At 41.2% G+C, this 14,466-nt stretch overlaps 1 protein-coding gene across 1 annotated transcript in view; it reads left to right on the forward strand.

Moving 5' to 3' along the window:
* Window positions 1-104: 104 nt before the first annotated feature.
* The window catches only part of LOC119416351 (AT-rich interactive domain-containing protein 3A), a 22,103-nt gene continuing 7,741 nt past the window's right edge, over window positions 105-14,466 (forward strand). The window contains exons 1-4 of the mRNA XM_037683584.1: window positions 105-356; window positions 747-1,289; window positions 10,904-10,984; window positions 11,075-11,147. Of these exons, the coding sequence (XP_037539512.1) occupies window positions 333-356; window positions 747-1,289; window positions 10,904-10,984; window positions 11,075-11,147 (721 nt within the window). The 5' untranslated portion in view covers window positions 105-332. The remainder of the gene's footprint in view (window positions 357-746; window positions 1,290-10,903; window positions 10,985-11,074; window positions 11,148-14,466) is intronic.

Raw genomic sequence — 14,466 nt, forward strand, 5'->3', positions numbered from 1 at the left:
TGTGTGTGTGTGTGTGTGTGTGTGTGTGTGTGTGTGTGTGTGTGTGTATGTGTGTGTGTGTGTCACCAGTCACAGACAATCAAAGATGTTTGAGTTTCCATGCGCAGTGACCAGGCGGGGAGGTAACGCGCGCGTGCACGCGCACGCACGGCACTATCACCCCTCCTCCTCCTGCAGCGCTGGGATCTCTCCGGCCTCCACACCGCAGGGGTTGGTGAAAATCACTCTCGATCAAAAGACAAACTGCAAACAGAAAAAACCCAGAAACTGCTGGTGCGATGTGATTATTGGAGGAAACGAGCGGATCAAACTACAGATCAGACTTGGTGAGAATGAACTCCTCCAGGGCGCGCACGGTGAGTGTCGACGACTCTTTCTCGTGTTTGTTACAGTAACAAAGCCACAGAGCAGAAATGTTGCACGGGTTTTATGAGACACGCGCTCCTGGAAGCTGCTCCGAACAAACTTCACATGATGCATAAAATCAGTTTATGTAAACAGTAAGTCCAAGACTAATCTTTTATTCTTTAAGATTTGAAACAAGCTGAGTGTCGAAATGTGGTAGCTCTCTAACATTAAGCTTGTTTGGAGTTTTAAAGCCACCTAATGGGGTCAAAGTTCACTTTAACTTTATTTAATTATAAACAAATGGACATGTTTCTGAAACATCATTTGCCTCTTTCAGCTCTTGTGTTGCACATGAAAGATTTTCACTTTGCTGCTTTATTTATTTTGTGTGTCCGTAGTCGAGTTGTTGTGAGGAGGGGCCGCTGGCGGGCTGTCCACAGCCCCATCCTGCAGGGGTGAAGCTGGAGGCGATGATGGAGCAGCTGCAGAGACAACAGGGGGCCAAGCTGGAGATGAACCTGCAGGAGAAACATCTTCTCCAAGCTCAGCTCCTGTTCGCCCAGCAGGCGGCGGCGGCCCGGGCGTCCAGCTCCAGACCCGACCCGTTCGGGAGAGCCAACGGGCAGATTTATCAGGCCGCCCAGCACAGCCTGAGCAGACTGGACCTGAAGGTGGAGGACTCGCATCAGGAGGCGGAAGAGATGCCGGAGCCTGAGGAGGGAGGCGAGGAAGAGGAGGGAGATGAGCATGGGCCTCATCTTCAGGCGAAGAAGCAGGAACTCCAACAGGTTTCTCGCTTTCAGCCCTATGCACCTGCTGCCGAGCCCGAGTGTCCAGCGCTGAAGCAGGAGGAGAAGGAGCGGCCGTCTCCTACAGCTCCAACCGTCTTCACTTCGCCCAACGGCTTCACCGACTGGAGCTACGAGGAGCTCTTCAAGCAGGTACACTCACTGTGTGTGAACGGTTTAACGTGTGCTGGAAGTCATGTCTAGGCTGCAGCGCTCCGAGAAACACAAACATCTGTGCTCGCTTCTTTTCTTCCAGCTTGTGCACGGTTGTGTCTTTATTAATTATTGACTTCCTCTTGTTGAGGGTCAGGCTGACTGCTGCCCGCTCCACCGCATGCTTTCTCACCTTAAAGAGGACGGAGCGTGTCCATTTGGCAGGACGCCTAAATGTTGGTGGTATTTTTGGCTGGTGTCTTGGTTGTGCACCTCAAGTCTCAGGCCTCGAGACAAACAAACAGTTTCACCACACCGTCCTTGGCTGTGATCCAGCTCTAACTGTGCGGAGAAGCTACTTGAGGTCAGTGGATGGAGATGAAATGGGAGCAGAGGGTTACTGGCATGGCCTCAGGTGTGTATTATTTTTACCGTATTTTACACCGTACACGGCGCACAGCCATAAAAGTCACATCCGTCCAAATATGTGTAATAAAGTGGAAACATCCATAAATACGTTGCATCTATTACGCGTCACCGCTGACAACCTGGAAGTGTGGGCCGGTGTTGTGCCAAAAATCTACTGGCTGCCAAATGACAGTTGCAGGAGCGTTCACGTGAGGACTTTAACAAGATTTTAACAAGATTAACTCTTAAAGATAATTATTTGTTTGCTCGACTTCATAATAAAGGTGTGTCTCAGTCTAACTTTGACTTAATAAATGCTCTTCGATGGTCAATTCAGCTGCATTTCTCCAGGGTGGTGCAGAGAAATGCAGCTGATTTGACGGTTGCTCCAGGCGAGCTGGACGAAGGTGGCAGGCTATGGCAAGCCGATTGTGTCATTAATAGCCACTTTGTACCTATTACATGACACAACGGCATGCCATACTTCTCGAGTGCCATCTAGTGGCTGAAAATGGTAGTGGTCAATATTTTCAGTCAGAATGAATGAAAACAGTCAAATCTTGAGACAAAAATAGTTTTTTAAATCTGGAAAAAAGATCCTTAAATACGTTGCTTCTGCTTATAAGTTTCAGGGCATGCAAATGATGGAAAAAGCTGCGACTTATAGGGCGTAAAATACAATATTATTTTTATTACACTGTAAGTGTGTATCGTTGAGCGTTCCTTTAAATAATAAGACCCAGCAGGTGTTTTCGAGTGCTTTAAAGAAAAGAGGCTCCTCTTGTGGATGTTTTCCTTCTTTTTGAAGGTTTGCCCGACTGGCCCTCGTGTGTCTGGTCTCCTTGAAAAGGCCCCATGTCAATATAATACATTATGATTAATGAGGCTGTGGAGGGACAGCTGGACCAGTGCCTCACAGCATGAAAACAGCCGCTGCGTTTTCCTGCATTACTTTTTATTAGAGCAGAAGGAGCTTTTTGTATGATCACTGAGCGTTTGATGCACCTCATGCTCATTATTCCAGGGTGCAGTATCTTCTTATTTTACACCCTTCTTTGACAGCTACAAAATCAATAAAAGCTCTACAGCCAACTTCAAAATGTTATTCTGATGCAAACATTTAAAACCCTTATTTAAAGGATGTGTTCAACTGTGAGCCGCTCATTAGAGCTGGAACAAAGATCATCTCCGTGCTGTCGTTATTGTAGCTCGGCGCTTTGCATGATTTAGCCGTTGCTTAGCAACACTAAATGGCGCCTTATTTCCCCTGCGTTAAATCAATGCAATAAAAGGCTGCTGCAGTGAGTGAGCTCCTGTTCTTTTATTTTAACTCACCAGCTGCCCAAACCTGGAATATTAATGATTTTTATTTAAATGAAAGCAATAGTTCAGAGCTTTTGAAGTGGGGTTCTGTGGAAAGGTTATGAACAATAAACATCTTACTTGTTTTCTAGCTCTTTGAACGATTTCAGATAGATGGAGAGGAATTCTTTATTGATCCCCGGAGGGAAATTTAACATTGTTGCAGCCACTCCTTGAATGCACAGAGCAGGGATAACAGGAAGCAGACAATAAAAACAAATGAAGCTAGTGAAGAATGTGAATAAATGATCATATTAAAGCCGGACAAACAGGTTGTAGGGCTACATGTGTGCAGGACCTCACAAAGTGGGTGCGATGTTGTTAAAGATGGGCTTGAACTTTGATTACATCCTCTTTTCACCACTAGTCCTTTGATCAAGTTTATTTATTCTGTTTGCACTTGCACCTTCAACCCACACCCCGACGTTAAACAATATAACACTGGTCCCCAGAACATCCCCAGCATCGTCCTGCAGGTGTTGAACCGCAGCCTCCTCAGAAAATACGAGGCGTCTCTGTCCCTTCTTGTACCTCAGAGTTCCTTGTCATGAACATCCCCAGGTCTTTGTCATGAACATCCCCAGGTCCTTGTCATGAACATCCCCAGGTCTTTGTCATGAACATCCCCAGGTCCTTGTCATGAACATCCCCAGGTCCTTGTCATGAACATCCCCAGGTCTTTGTCATGAACATCCCCAGGTCTTTGTACTCCTCAGTTTCCAGTTTCCTCCACCAGCTCCTTCGTCGTCGTCGCGCTGGTTCTGCTCGCACCATTTCAGTCCGGTCAGAAACAAACCAGACTGACGAGCTAACTGTAGTTAGCCTGAGCGGAGTCAAAACCAAAGTAACAAAATAATTCTTTGTGTCCAAAATTGCATCGCGGTTGATGCTAATGCTTTTTTTATAAACCGTAACTTCACTGTTCGTTTCACTACGTGTTTAAAAATGTTGAGCTTGGAGTTGTTATAAAATTATGGACCCGTTTGGTCTTGACCCACTGTGGCCAACTACTTGTTGACTCGTTAATCTGGACTAGTCCGAAGAGCTATCTACAGCAAGTAAGATATTTACTATTCATAACGTTTCCACCGAACCCATTTTCCAAAGATCTGAACTGTCCCTTTCTTACCTGCATGTGTAAAACAGAGTTTATCCGAGAGGCTTTACAGCTGATGAAGGTTTTTTTTTTTTTTTTTTTTATGGAGGAAAGGCTCAACTATTTATTTTAGATGAAAACAAAACAAAAAAAAAAGGTTTTAACTTTTAGATCAGAAAGTTAAAAAAGGATTTAACTTTTGCCATACAGAGATAGCTGAGTCTTTAATTAGGCTTATCGTTCCTTTCGTGGTGACATGGAGAATGTAATAGCCTCTGTGTGCGTTCGTTTGTCTGTTAGCAAAATATCTCATGAGCCACTGAACAAATTTTAATGACACTTTCACATAGTAATCTTTAACTGTTTATCTACAGTTTATTGATGTTTGTGGTCAGTCCAGCTCAAGATGGCCGCCACAGCTAACTTAACTTGGCAAACACAAAAAAGGCTCAACCTCGGTCAGTTTTGCAGATACGGAGCTAAACTTTTGCGCGTTAATAACTGAGAGTCACTTCCAACCAATTCTGATTGCTGAAAAACTGCGCAACATATTTTAAATAAAATCTTCAGCTTTAAGTTTTGGTCTCAACCCTGTCTGTCTGTTAACAAAGTATCTCTTGACTCACTGGACTTATTTTAATCAAACTCTCAGAAAAGAATCACTGGGTGTACATCTACAACTGATTAACTTTTGGAGTTCAATTCATTCAAGACGACCCCCGCAGTTAATTAACCATAGAAACCACCAAAATAACTTTAAATCAGTCCGTTTTACAGATATTGAACTAAAGTTTGGGGTGATGGTAGCTGAGACTGAGACCTCATTTATGTGTGAGTTCTAACCGTCTTTGTTTAAAACTTCAACAGGAAAGAGGTGGAAGATGTGCATTTCGTGAAGAAATGTTAGTTTTACTACAACGATATGGCGATATGTGAATATTTGAATGCTTTTAACGCATGGTAGGAAAGACAAACGTCTACAGAATTGGTTTGCAGCAGGATGCATTAAGTTATTTAAAATCCAAGTCTGAAACGTTGTCCGTTGAACAACAAAGAAATCCTTTTTCCTGGCCCACATCCTGAACACTATCAGGGTTCCCAGGCAGCATGTGTGAAAGCTCTGTGAGCAATTAACTGAAGGCTCTTTGTTAATAGATCTGCAGTAGGTCCCACTTCCTCATCAATAAGGGGGGAGGGTTTTATTTCGATTTGATGGTGAAAAGCCTGCGGTGTTTATCTCCCCTCAATACTTTTTATTTTCTTTTTTTGCTGGAAGGACGGGAGTCCATTTAAGAGAATTTTTAATTTGAGGCTTTTAACAGCGTCAACAACTCTGCAAACGTGTGTGTGTGTGTGTGGTGGATACAGTGGACTGTTTAACCATTTTAACCCCTGAAGTGGGTGTTTGTGACGGTGGTGGTGGTGGTGGTGGTCTGCAGAAAGTTAGAGGCTTGTGGGAGGTGCTTAACATGAGCTTCAGGTAACGTATAAATAAAGCACTTGACTCAATGATTACCTGATAGGAATGATTAAAGTGACATGTCTGAAGAGATGGCTGACTAAACTACAAGTAATGATTAAATTCAGGGACAATATCTAACCTGCATCACCGTGTTGGAGCTTAAAGGTACTCGTTGCAAAGTCACGAAGACTTTGAGAAGAAACAAAGTTTGCAAAAGTTCGAGCAGAGCGTTCTACAGTCCTGTTCGATCCCCAATATTTAGTCTTGACCCTTGCTTCTTGTGTTCTCCTTTCCTTGGGGTGTAGCTGCAGAATTACTCCCATATTTCCTCCTAAATGCTGCTCTTGTCCCATTTGTCCGTTATTGTTGACCTGCACAGACCAGCCTAATGAAGATCAGCCGAGAGCTAACGCTGGGGCTCAGCCGCTTCAGCTGTGTGCTTTGTTTACATTCAGTGCGGACCTGCATTTCAGAACTGCATATATTTAAAACACCTGCAGGGGTGTCAAACTCACTTACAAAGGGGCCAAAATTAAAACATTTTTCAAACTAAGGGCCAGTTTCATAATCTAGATTAATTAAATCAGACACCAACATCTTTTCTTGGTCACAGGTTCCTCAACAAGAGTTTGATTGGTCTCATTTGATGTTCTCTGTTGTGCTATGGACATCATAATCAAAGATTACTAAACAAATTCAAGAGACAAAAGTATTTTACGTTTCACATATCATCTTGGGGGCCAGATAAGATGTCAACGAGGGCCACATTTGGCCCCCGGGCCTTGAGTTTGACACATATGAACAGAGGAAACTGCAGCATGTGGTATATAGTTCAGGATAACGTGTTATCTTTGATTTTATGGTGTCAATGTGTGCCTTTTATGAATAATATTATATCTGAAACGTTGTATGTTGTTGTAGATACACAGTTTGGTATAAAACACGTTTGTTTTTGTTTGTTTGTTTTAGATTTTGATCTATTTTAACTTATTTCAAACCACATTGTGCTCTCGGAGCTCTTCATTAACGAACCCCAGACCTTCAAGTCGTCTACAAAGAACCCCGGTCGTTCCTTTTGTGCAAACATTTGGGGTCATTTGGTGAGAACCTTCCTTTAAAAGAAAGAAAAGTCCGTCAGAACCAGACTCAGTGTGAACATCTGCCTCAAGATGTCGACCGGGGGGGGGGGGGGGGCTAAATAGGTTGTGGGTGTACGTCAACAACAAAGAGCCTCTACGTAACTTTACGATGCAGCTGTGAACTGTGTGTCACAATTAACAGTTTGAACTGCGCTTTTAGTAAATACACCGAGAGTTGGACCAGAAGCAACAGATTATTCATTCCTGGGATTATTTTTGTCCCCAAGTCTGCTCACGCTGCCGCATCCAACATTAGGTGGAGTGGAATATTGGCAGAGGATGACACGGTTCTGTACGTGCAGCAAGTAATCCTGGCAAATACTAAGAAGAAGTTTTGTTTTCTGAAGCACGTCTGTTTTAATCCACAGCATGGGGCGCTCGGTGTGCCTCATGAACCCACACAGTCAGAACGACGTGCAACAGAGGGCTGTAAAACAGATCTGTGAAGGGACGTTTAAAACCAACAAATAAATGAAAACCCAATGAACGAAAGTTAATCGTGAAGAGCAGCTTCTGTGCAGAGCTGTGGCCTCTCAGCAGGCCCTCACACAGCTGCACTCGAGCTGCCCCGACGTTTTCAACCTCTAATGTCCCGCTGGCTTCTTAAGGGGGAAGGTGGTGAAGAAACCACATGTCCTGATTAATCTACCTAAACTGAAAGCTTCGCTTGGTTAATCTGCGTCATCTGTGCTCAGCTGAAGCAAATGTCAATTTTTACGGCGTCAACATCAAATGATTTATTCATGTGGTCATTTAAATACGATGAGGAAATGAAAGTTTTTGTTTTCAACATTTATTTGAGCTCAGTTGAGTCTTTTCTTCAAGGGGGGGTGGGGATGCTAAATATCTAATAAGGCGTATGAAATGAATAATTATTCTTTTAAACCCATGAAAGCGCCAGGAACACGTGTAAACAGAACCTTTAGTTTCTGAAGCATGTAAAGCAAATAAATGTATGTTGATTTTTATAGATTTAATAAAAAAATGTAAACGTTTAAAAAACATTTAAAGAGTTAAAGATTCAGGAACTGCAGATGAAAATCGCCTTTGATAACTCGCACATATTTGTTTAATTGTTGGTTTTAAAAAAATCTTAAAATGGCTAAATGGAACGTCAAGTCAACTTTATTTAAAGAGCACATTTAAAACGGAAACTGTTATCAAAGTGCTTAACAAGAACATGAGTGAGAGGAAAATTAATGAAAAAACAACACGCACTAATGATAATACTGAAGAATTCATTCAAATCATTAAAATCATAGGAACACAGAACAAAAATACAAAAACAAATTAGGAAACAGTTGGACGACCTGATTATTTTTGGTCTGAGCAACAGTTTAAAGGTTTTCATGAGGGAGACGGTCGACTCCTTAACGTTTTAGCTTATTGAAAATAAAACCTGCCGTATTTGACTTTCAAACGCGGTCGTTTCAAACAACAAGTGGCGTTCGGTAGAAACTTGTGAACTAATAATATTTGACTTTGTTCAGCTTCTTGAACAACCTCAGTTTAGAGAAACAGTGTAACTCTACCTGGACTGACCAGCCTGTAGCTCTAGTTTAGTTAATCTTGTTAGACTTAAACTCTTATTTCTCCAGACTCATTGGTCAAAGAGGTATCTACGGCAATTAAAATATCATATATGTCAGATTTCTGACGTGTCTTTTTGTGTTAGCATTCTTCTTTGTGAACGTCTGTTTTAAAGCTGTGCCCTTTTTTCACGTGCTAACAGGATTTATGAGGCTGTAAACGTCTGTGGTGCGCTTCGGTTAACCTTTAACAGAACTACAGTAAAAACACGGTTTTGTGTTGTCTTTGTTTTGAGCTGATGTCCCCCTGGTGGACCTTTTGTCTTTCGGACGTGTTTGTGGTCACAGCTTGTTTCGGCTGACGGTCCGCAGCAGCAAACAGCAACAAGAAGCCTGCAGGATGCAGTGTCGTCACATTCCTTCATGTTGTCTCAGCTTACAGGCTCGTCTCCTGGGAGGGGATGTTAGTAGCTGGACATAACTCCAGAGATGTCCCAGATGGACCCCTCTGTGTGCAGCTGATCATACTCTGAGTGCACACTGGATTTAAAACCCTGTTTAGACTCTCTGCCGTTGGTGTCTGCAGGAGTTCCCCTCAGCTTCATGGCTGCTTGTTGTTTCTCGTACGCATCATGGATGATGTTTTATTCATGGCATGGCTGTGTGCATTTAAAAACACGTGCACAGTTGATTTTTACCAGGGGTAGATTTCAAAGGCAATTGTCAAAAAATAGGGGGTTGAATCTGGAAAAAAGTCTGGTTTAATATCAACCGATGACAAATTACCAGTAATTTTGCATCTGATTACCATGAAACGAGGTATAATATTAATTTGTAGATAAACAGTTTATCTTCAGATCATGCATTCTGGTTTCTCTTAAACACAGAAGCGTTTGAGAGGCTCTGTGAGGAGATGAATCAAAGTGATGGCTGTATAATCATCTGCACTGTTTGACTCTGTGATGGTGAGTTTCTATGACTAAAGGGTTCAGACAGGGTGGACTGGAGCACCCCATGGGACTCTCTTCCACTCTTGTTCACTTCAGACCTCCAGTCGCCAGCAGAAATACTCTGATTACTCTGCATCTGACAGGAGTTGTGGACAGGAGGCGGTCAGTGGTAGTTTTGAGATAAGTACAGTATTTTTCGCTGTATAAGTCACACCTTTTTGCATAAATTAGCATGCCCTGCGACTTATACAGTGAAGCAACATATTTGTTTTCCCCCCCATAGTTATAACTCAATTTTTGGCTGAGATCTGACAATTTCATTCAGACATGGAAAATATTGAGCATTACCATTTTCAGCCACTAGAGGGCAAGCCAAGTGTCTCATTAATAGTTAAAAGTGGCTATTCATGAGACGCACTTCGTCTCGCTCTGGAACTCCTGGAGCAAACGTCAAACCAGCTGCATTTCACTGCACCGCCCAGGAGAAATGCAGCTGATTTGACCTTTAAAGTGAATTTATTAAAGAAAAGTTCAACTGAGACACACCTTTACTATAATGTCGAGTAAACAAATAATTGTTTTGAAGTGTTAATCTTGTTGAATTCTTGTTAAAGTCCTCCTGTCACGCTCCCGCGGCCACCATTTGGCAGCCAATTGATTTTTTTTAACAACACCGGCCCACTTTTCTGGTTTGTCATAGGTGATGCATAATAAATGTGACTTATACGGCGAAGCGACATATTTATGTTTTTTTTCCGCTTTATTAGACATATTTGGACTGATGCGATGTGTACGGCAGAAAATACGGTACTCAGTTTCTGAGTTTCAGTGTTCGCCTGGACTAAAACTTCTGTTTTATCTTTTGTTTTTGAAGAAGTTATTTCTTGGCATCATTTGCTGCCAGCAGCCTGCCTGATTTAATGAACACTAAAATAAACACTTGCTTTGTGTTTGGTTCTGGAGCGTCGTGATCTGTGCAGAGAATAACGTCGCACCAGTTTTTTTACGTCCCCATCAAAACTACACATTCAAGAAGACAATTTAAATCTGTTGAATAATTATTTGATTCAGTAAAGATCATTTTTAAATTCAGCGTGAAGGTGTTTTTTTTACATTCTATACTACAAGTATGTGAACCTTTGTGCTAACGAGGTCTCCAGAGCTGCTTGGAGTCAGGTGCTCCAATTAAGGAGATGCAGTTGGGGCCCCTCCCTATAAATAAGGACACCTGAAGCTCGGCTGGTGACAGTCTGCTGTTCCAGAGGTTGCTAGTGTGTTGGTAGCCATGTCTCCAGCACTGCAGCTATCTGAGGATGTCAGGAGGAGGATTGTGGATCTGCACTACGCTGGGAAGGGATACAAAAGCATCTCTAAAGAAACGGGCATCGCTCGGTCCACGGTTAGAAAAACCATCTACAGGTGGTGGAAGTTTGGCACCGTTGTGAGTCTACGGAGGAGGGGGCCTCGAGCAAATACACCTTGTGATGCTGTAAATCAGGTGCTAAAGAACCCTGGCACCAAGTGTATGATTTGTCTCAGTACATAAGATTAAAAAAACAACCTAAAGGCAAAAATAAAAGGATTGTGTGTGTGTTCTGCAGCAATCTGCTGGCAATAAACCATGGGTTTTATTGACAAACTGTTAACATGTACATGTTTGTTTTGCAGAGAGGAGGAGGAGGAGGCGTATGGGCCGAGGAGAACGAAGGAGGAAAAATAAAAGGAGAGCCGTCGAGAGATTTTGCCAAGGTTTGTAGTTGTGATGGATGTAAACATGAAAAATACCTCCAGTCACCTCCCAGTACCAGCTGACTGGTGTCCTGTTGGTTCTCCCTGCAGCTCTATGAACTAGATGATGAGCCCCAGCGAAAGGAGTTCCTCGATGAACTCTTTGTCTTCATGCAGAAACGAGGTAAGATTTGAATTTTCACAGCCCTTTTTTAGGAAGGTGGTGTTCTTTACATACCCTTTGTGTTTTTATCACCGCATGTTTGATTTTATTTTTTAACTTTTGTTGCCAAACAAGAAACAGGCAGGTAACATCCTGTACATACAATTAAGTCTTTAGACTCGGCCGTCTCTTCAACAACAAAAACGCAGTACAGTAGTCCCTCGCTACTTCGTTTATCGCGGATTCGCTCTGTCGCGGTTTTTCAAAATAAGAGTGGACATGACACAACTGGCAGATTGATGGATGAGCCGCACGATTGACATAAAATTTGTATTTAAAATTAATTATGTTGAATTATTTAGCACCTCCTGCAGCTTTGTGCAGCCCGTACTGCTGCAGGATAAACGTCCTGCTGCAGCTGATCAGATGCTCAGCGTGCAGAGCGGAGAAGTGGGCGTGGCCAAGAACACTTGCAGGTGGCTGAGAGCAGAGGAGGCAGAGAGCTGAAATCACGACATGCTGTGCTCTTTTAGAGCATTTAGAGTTTAGAAACATTGTTTAGAATATTGCAAGAGTGTGAGAAGGGTTTAAAACACCTTAATATATACCTATATACATGATAAAATAAACTACTTCTTACTACTTGTACTACTATTCCTACTTCGCGGTTTTTCACTTATCGCTTGTCTTCAGGGTACGGATCCCCTGCGATAAATGAGGGACTATTGTATTATTGATTATTGTACTATTTGTACAGGGCTAAATTAAAAAAAAATAACAATACAACAAAAGAGCTTTATTTAAGAATATTAACAATATGTCCCCACAGTTGTTCAGAGCTCTGAGTTTTAAATTGTAGTTAAACATTATGTAATTGTTCCATTTTGCACACGTGTCTTATTTTTGGAATCCACTGATCAATAGTCGGGTTTCATCCAATTGACCGCGATCATTTTTCTTGCCGCCATGAGGAGAATATGTATCAGAGCTTTGATCATGGGTGAAATGATCAGGGAACTCATCAAGTCAAAAGATGACCGGGAAGGGATTTGTATCTTCAATCATGTTTCCAGAAGCCCTGCACCCGAGGGCAGTCCCAAACATCGACGTCATCGGACGAAATTCTAACTTCTAATATCTCATAAACAAAAGCTGCACAAATGAAGCACTAAAAACGTAGAGCACTTTGGTTTGTTTTGGAGCAAGATGATGATCTGCTGGATGACTTAAAATAAATTTTTGATATCTCAGAAACCAAAGCAGCACAAATAATTATTTTCACAGCACAAACGGAGCACTATTTGAGCACACATTTGTTTTTATTTATTTGTTAATTGTTAAGCTGCTTGATCTGGGACCTGAGTACGAATTTCGTATCGCAAACGTGAAAATGTGAGCTGGTACGACAATAAAAAAAATCCTTGAGTCCTTGAACTAACCACTCATTGTATTTGCTGGAATTTTTCACGTGGGTGGGGTGTCAGCTTCACGCAGCTTAAACATAGAAGTTCAAGATCTTTTGTGCTTCGTATGGGATGAAAAATAAATTCGGCAAAACTAAAAAGATGCTGGCAGTCCTTATAGGATGCTAAGTTTTTTTTTTTTTATTCATAATTCAGTCTTTATTGGTTAATTAGTAACTTTTTGGGATTGGAATTTGTAAAAAAAAAAAAAAAAAAAATTATTGAACAGGAGACCCATTGTAACATTACTCATGGAAATAAAATCTTGCTTTTATTTTATTTTTTATTTTTATTTTTTTAAGAAACTGATTCATTTCTGCAGGTTTGTGCTCAAGTTTTTATTTATTTATTTATTTATTTATTTATTTATTTATTTATTTTTTATCACACCACTGAAAGACAAGCCAAGATAATTTTACATCTGTGTCTGTCCATGTGTTTGGCTGTTATTGTTCCATATTTTCCTAACAGAGCACTTTGCTCTCGGACTGCAGGCTTACTCGAGGTTCCTAGAGTTTCCAAAGGCAGAATGGGAGGAAGATCTTTCAGTTATCAGGCTCCTCTCTTGTGGAACCAACTTCCAGTTTCCGTCCGTGAGGCTGACACATTGTCCAGTTTGAAGACTGGGATTAAGACTTTTCTTTTTGATAAATCCTATAGTTAGTTTCAGCTTGTTTTGCTGCTATAGGCTTAGACTACTAGAGGATAAACTGAGCTCATTTCCTTAAATGAATTGTTAAAATTGAATATTTTTCATTTGATACTATTTCTATCTTAACGTGATTCTTGACCTGCCATTGTGTATCTGTTCTTCTCAAACCCAGCCGGTCGAAGCAGATGGACGCTTGTCCTGAACCTGGTTCTGCTACAGGTTTTTTCCTCATGAGGGAGTTTTTTCTTTCCACTGTCGCCTTCATGCTCAAGATGAGAGTCTGTGATGGAGTTGAATTCAAAGCAGTCTGCTCCTCAGATAAATGATGTCAAATTATTATTTTTTATTTATATATGAATGCTCAGTGCCCTGAGACAACTTCCGTTGTGACTTGGCGCATTATAAATAAACTGAATTGAATTAAATTGTTAGCAAAATATCTCATTAACCACTGGACAGATTATGAAACTCAGAGGAAGTAATCAGATGCACTTCAACTGATTAAATTGGAGTCGACCTGCTTCACGATGGCTGTCGCAGATTAACACAGCTGTCGACACAAAATGAGTTTTACATTGACTCAAGTCAGATTTATTTATAAAGCACATTTAAAACAGAAAAAAAAGTGTTTAACAAAAGAGAAAAAAGATCACAGCATCAAATAAAAAGTAACAAGATATAATTACAGCATATGGAATAAAAATATGAAACACAAAACATAATTAGAAATGATGAAATACTAGAGTCTAGATAGTAGTGCTAGAGATACTAGAGAGCCTTTAGAGTAGACATGTTCCCTGGTAGTACCTGAGAATAATTTTAAAATGCACAGATCACACAAGGGTGTGTGTGTGTGTGCGTGTGTGTGTGCATAATGTTCTATAAGGTTTAACCAAATTAATCATGATGTCGTAGTTTCTCATCATTCGATGGTTTTAGTTTTAAACTCGGGCATAAAAGGTGACCGGAGACGTACATTCCTCAACGAATGCTGGTTTTAGTAAAAACTTTAGTTTGCATTTTGAATTATCATTTAAAAAGAGATTGTAATTTCTTCTTTTTTTTAAAAAACTTTGTGTTAAAAATATTTAATTTAAGCCTCGACATTTCTCAACATTTAATATTAAATGTTACGACTGATTACAGACACAATTCATTTAAAGCGAGGGGGTGCAGCCGTGTGTGTGTGTGTGTGTGTGTGTGTGTGTGTGTGTGTGTGTGTGTG

Source organism: Nematolebias whitei, chromosome 10, assembly GCF_014905685.2.
Source record: "Nematolebias whitei isolate Nwh7 chromosome 10, NemWhi1, whole genome shotgun sequence".
NCBI lineage: Eukaryota > Metazoa > Chordata > Actinopteri > Cyprinodontiformes > Rivulidae > Nematolebias > Nematolebias whitei.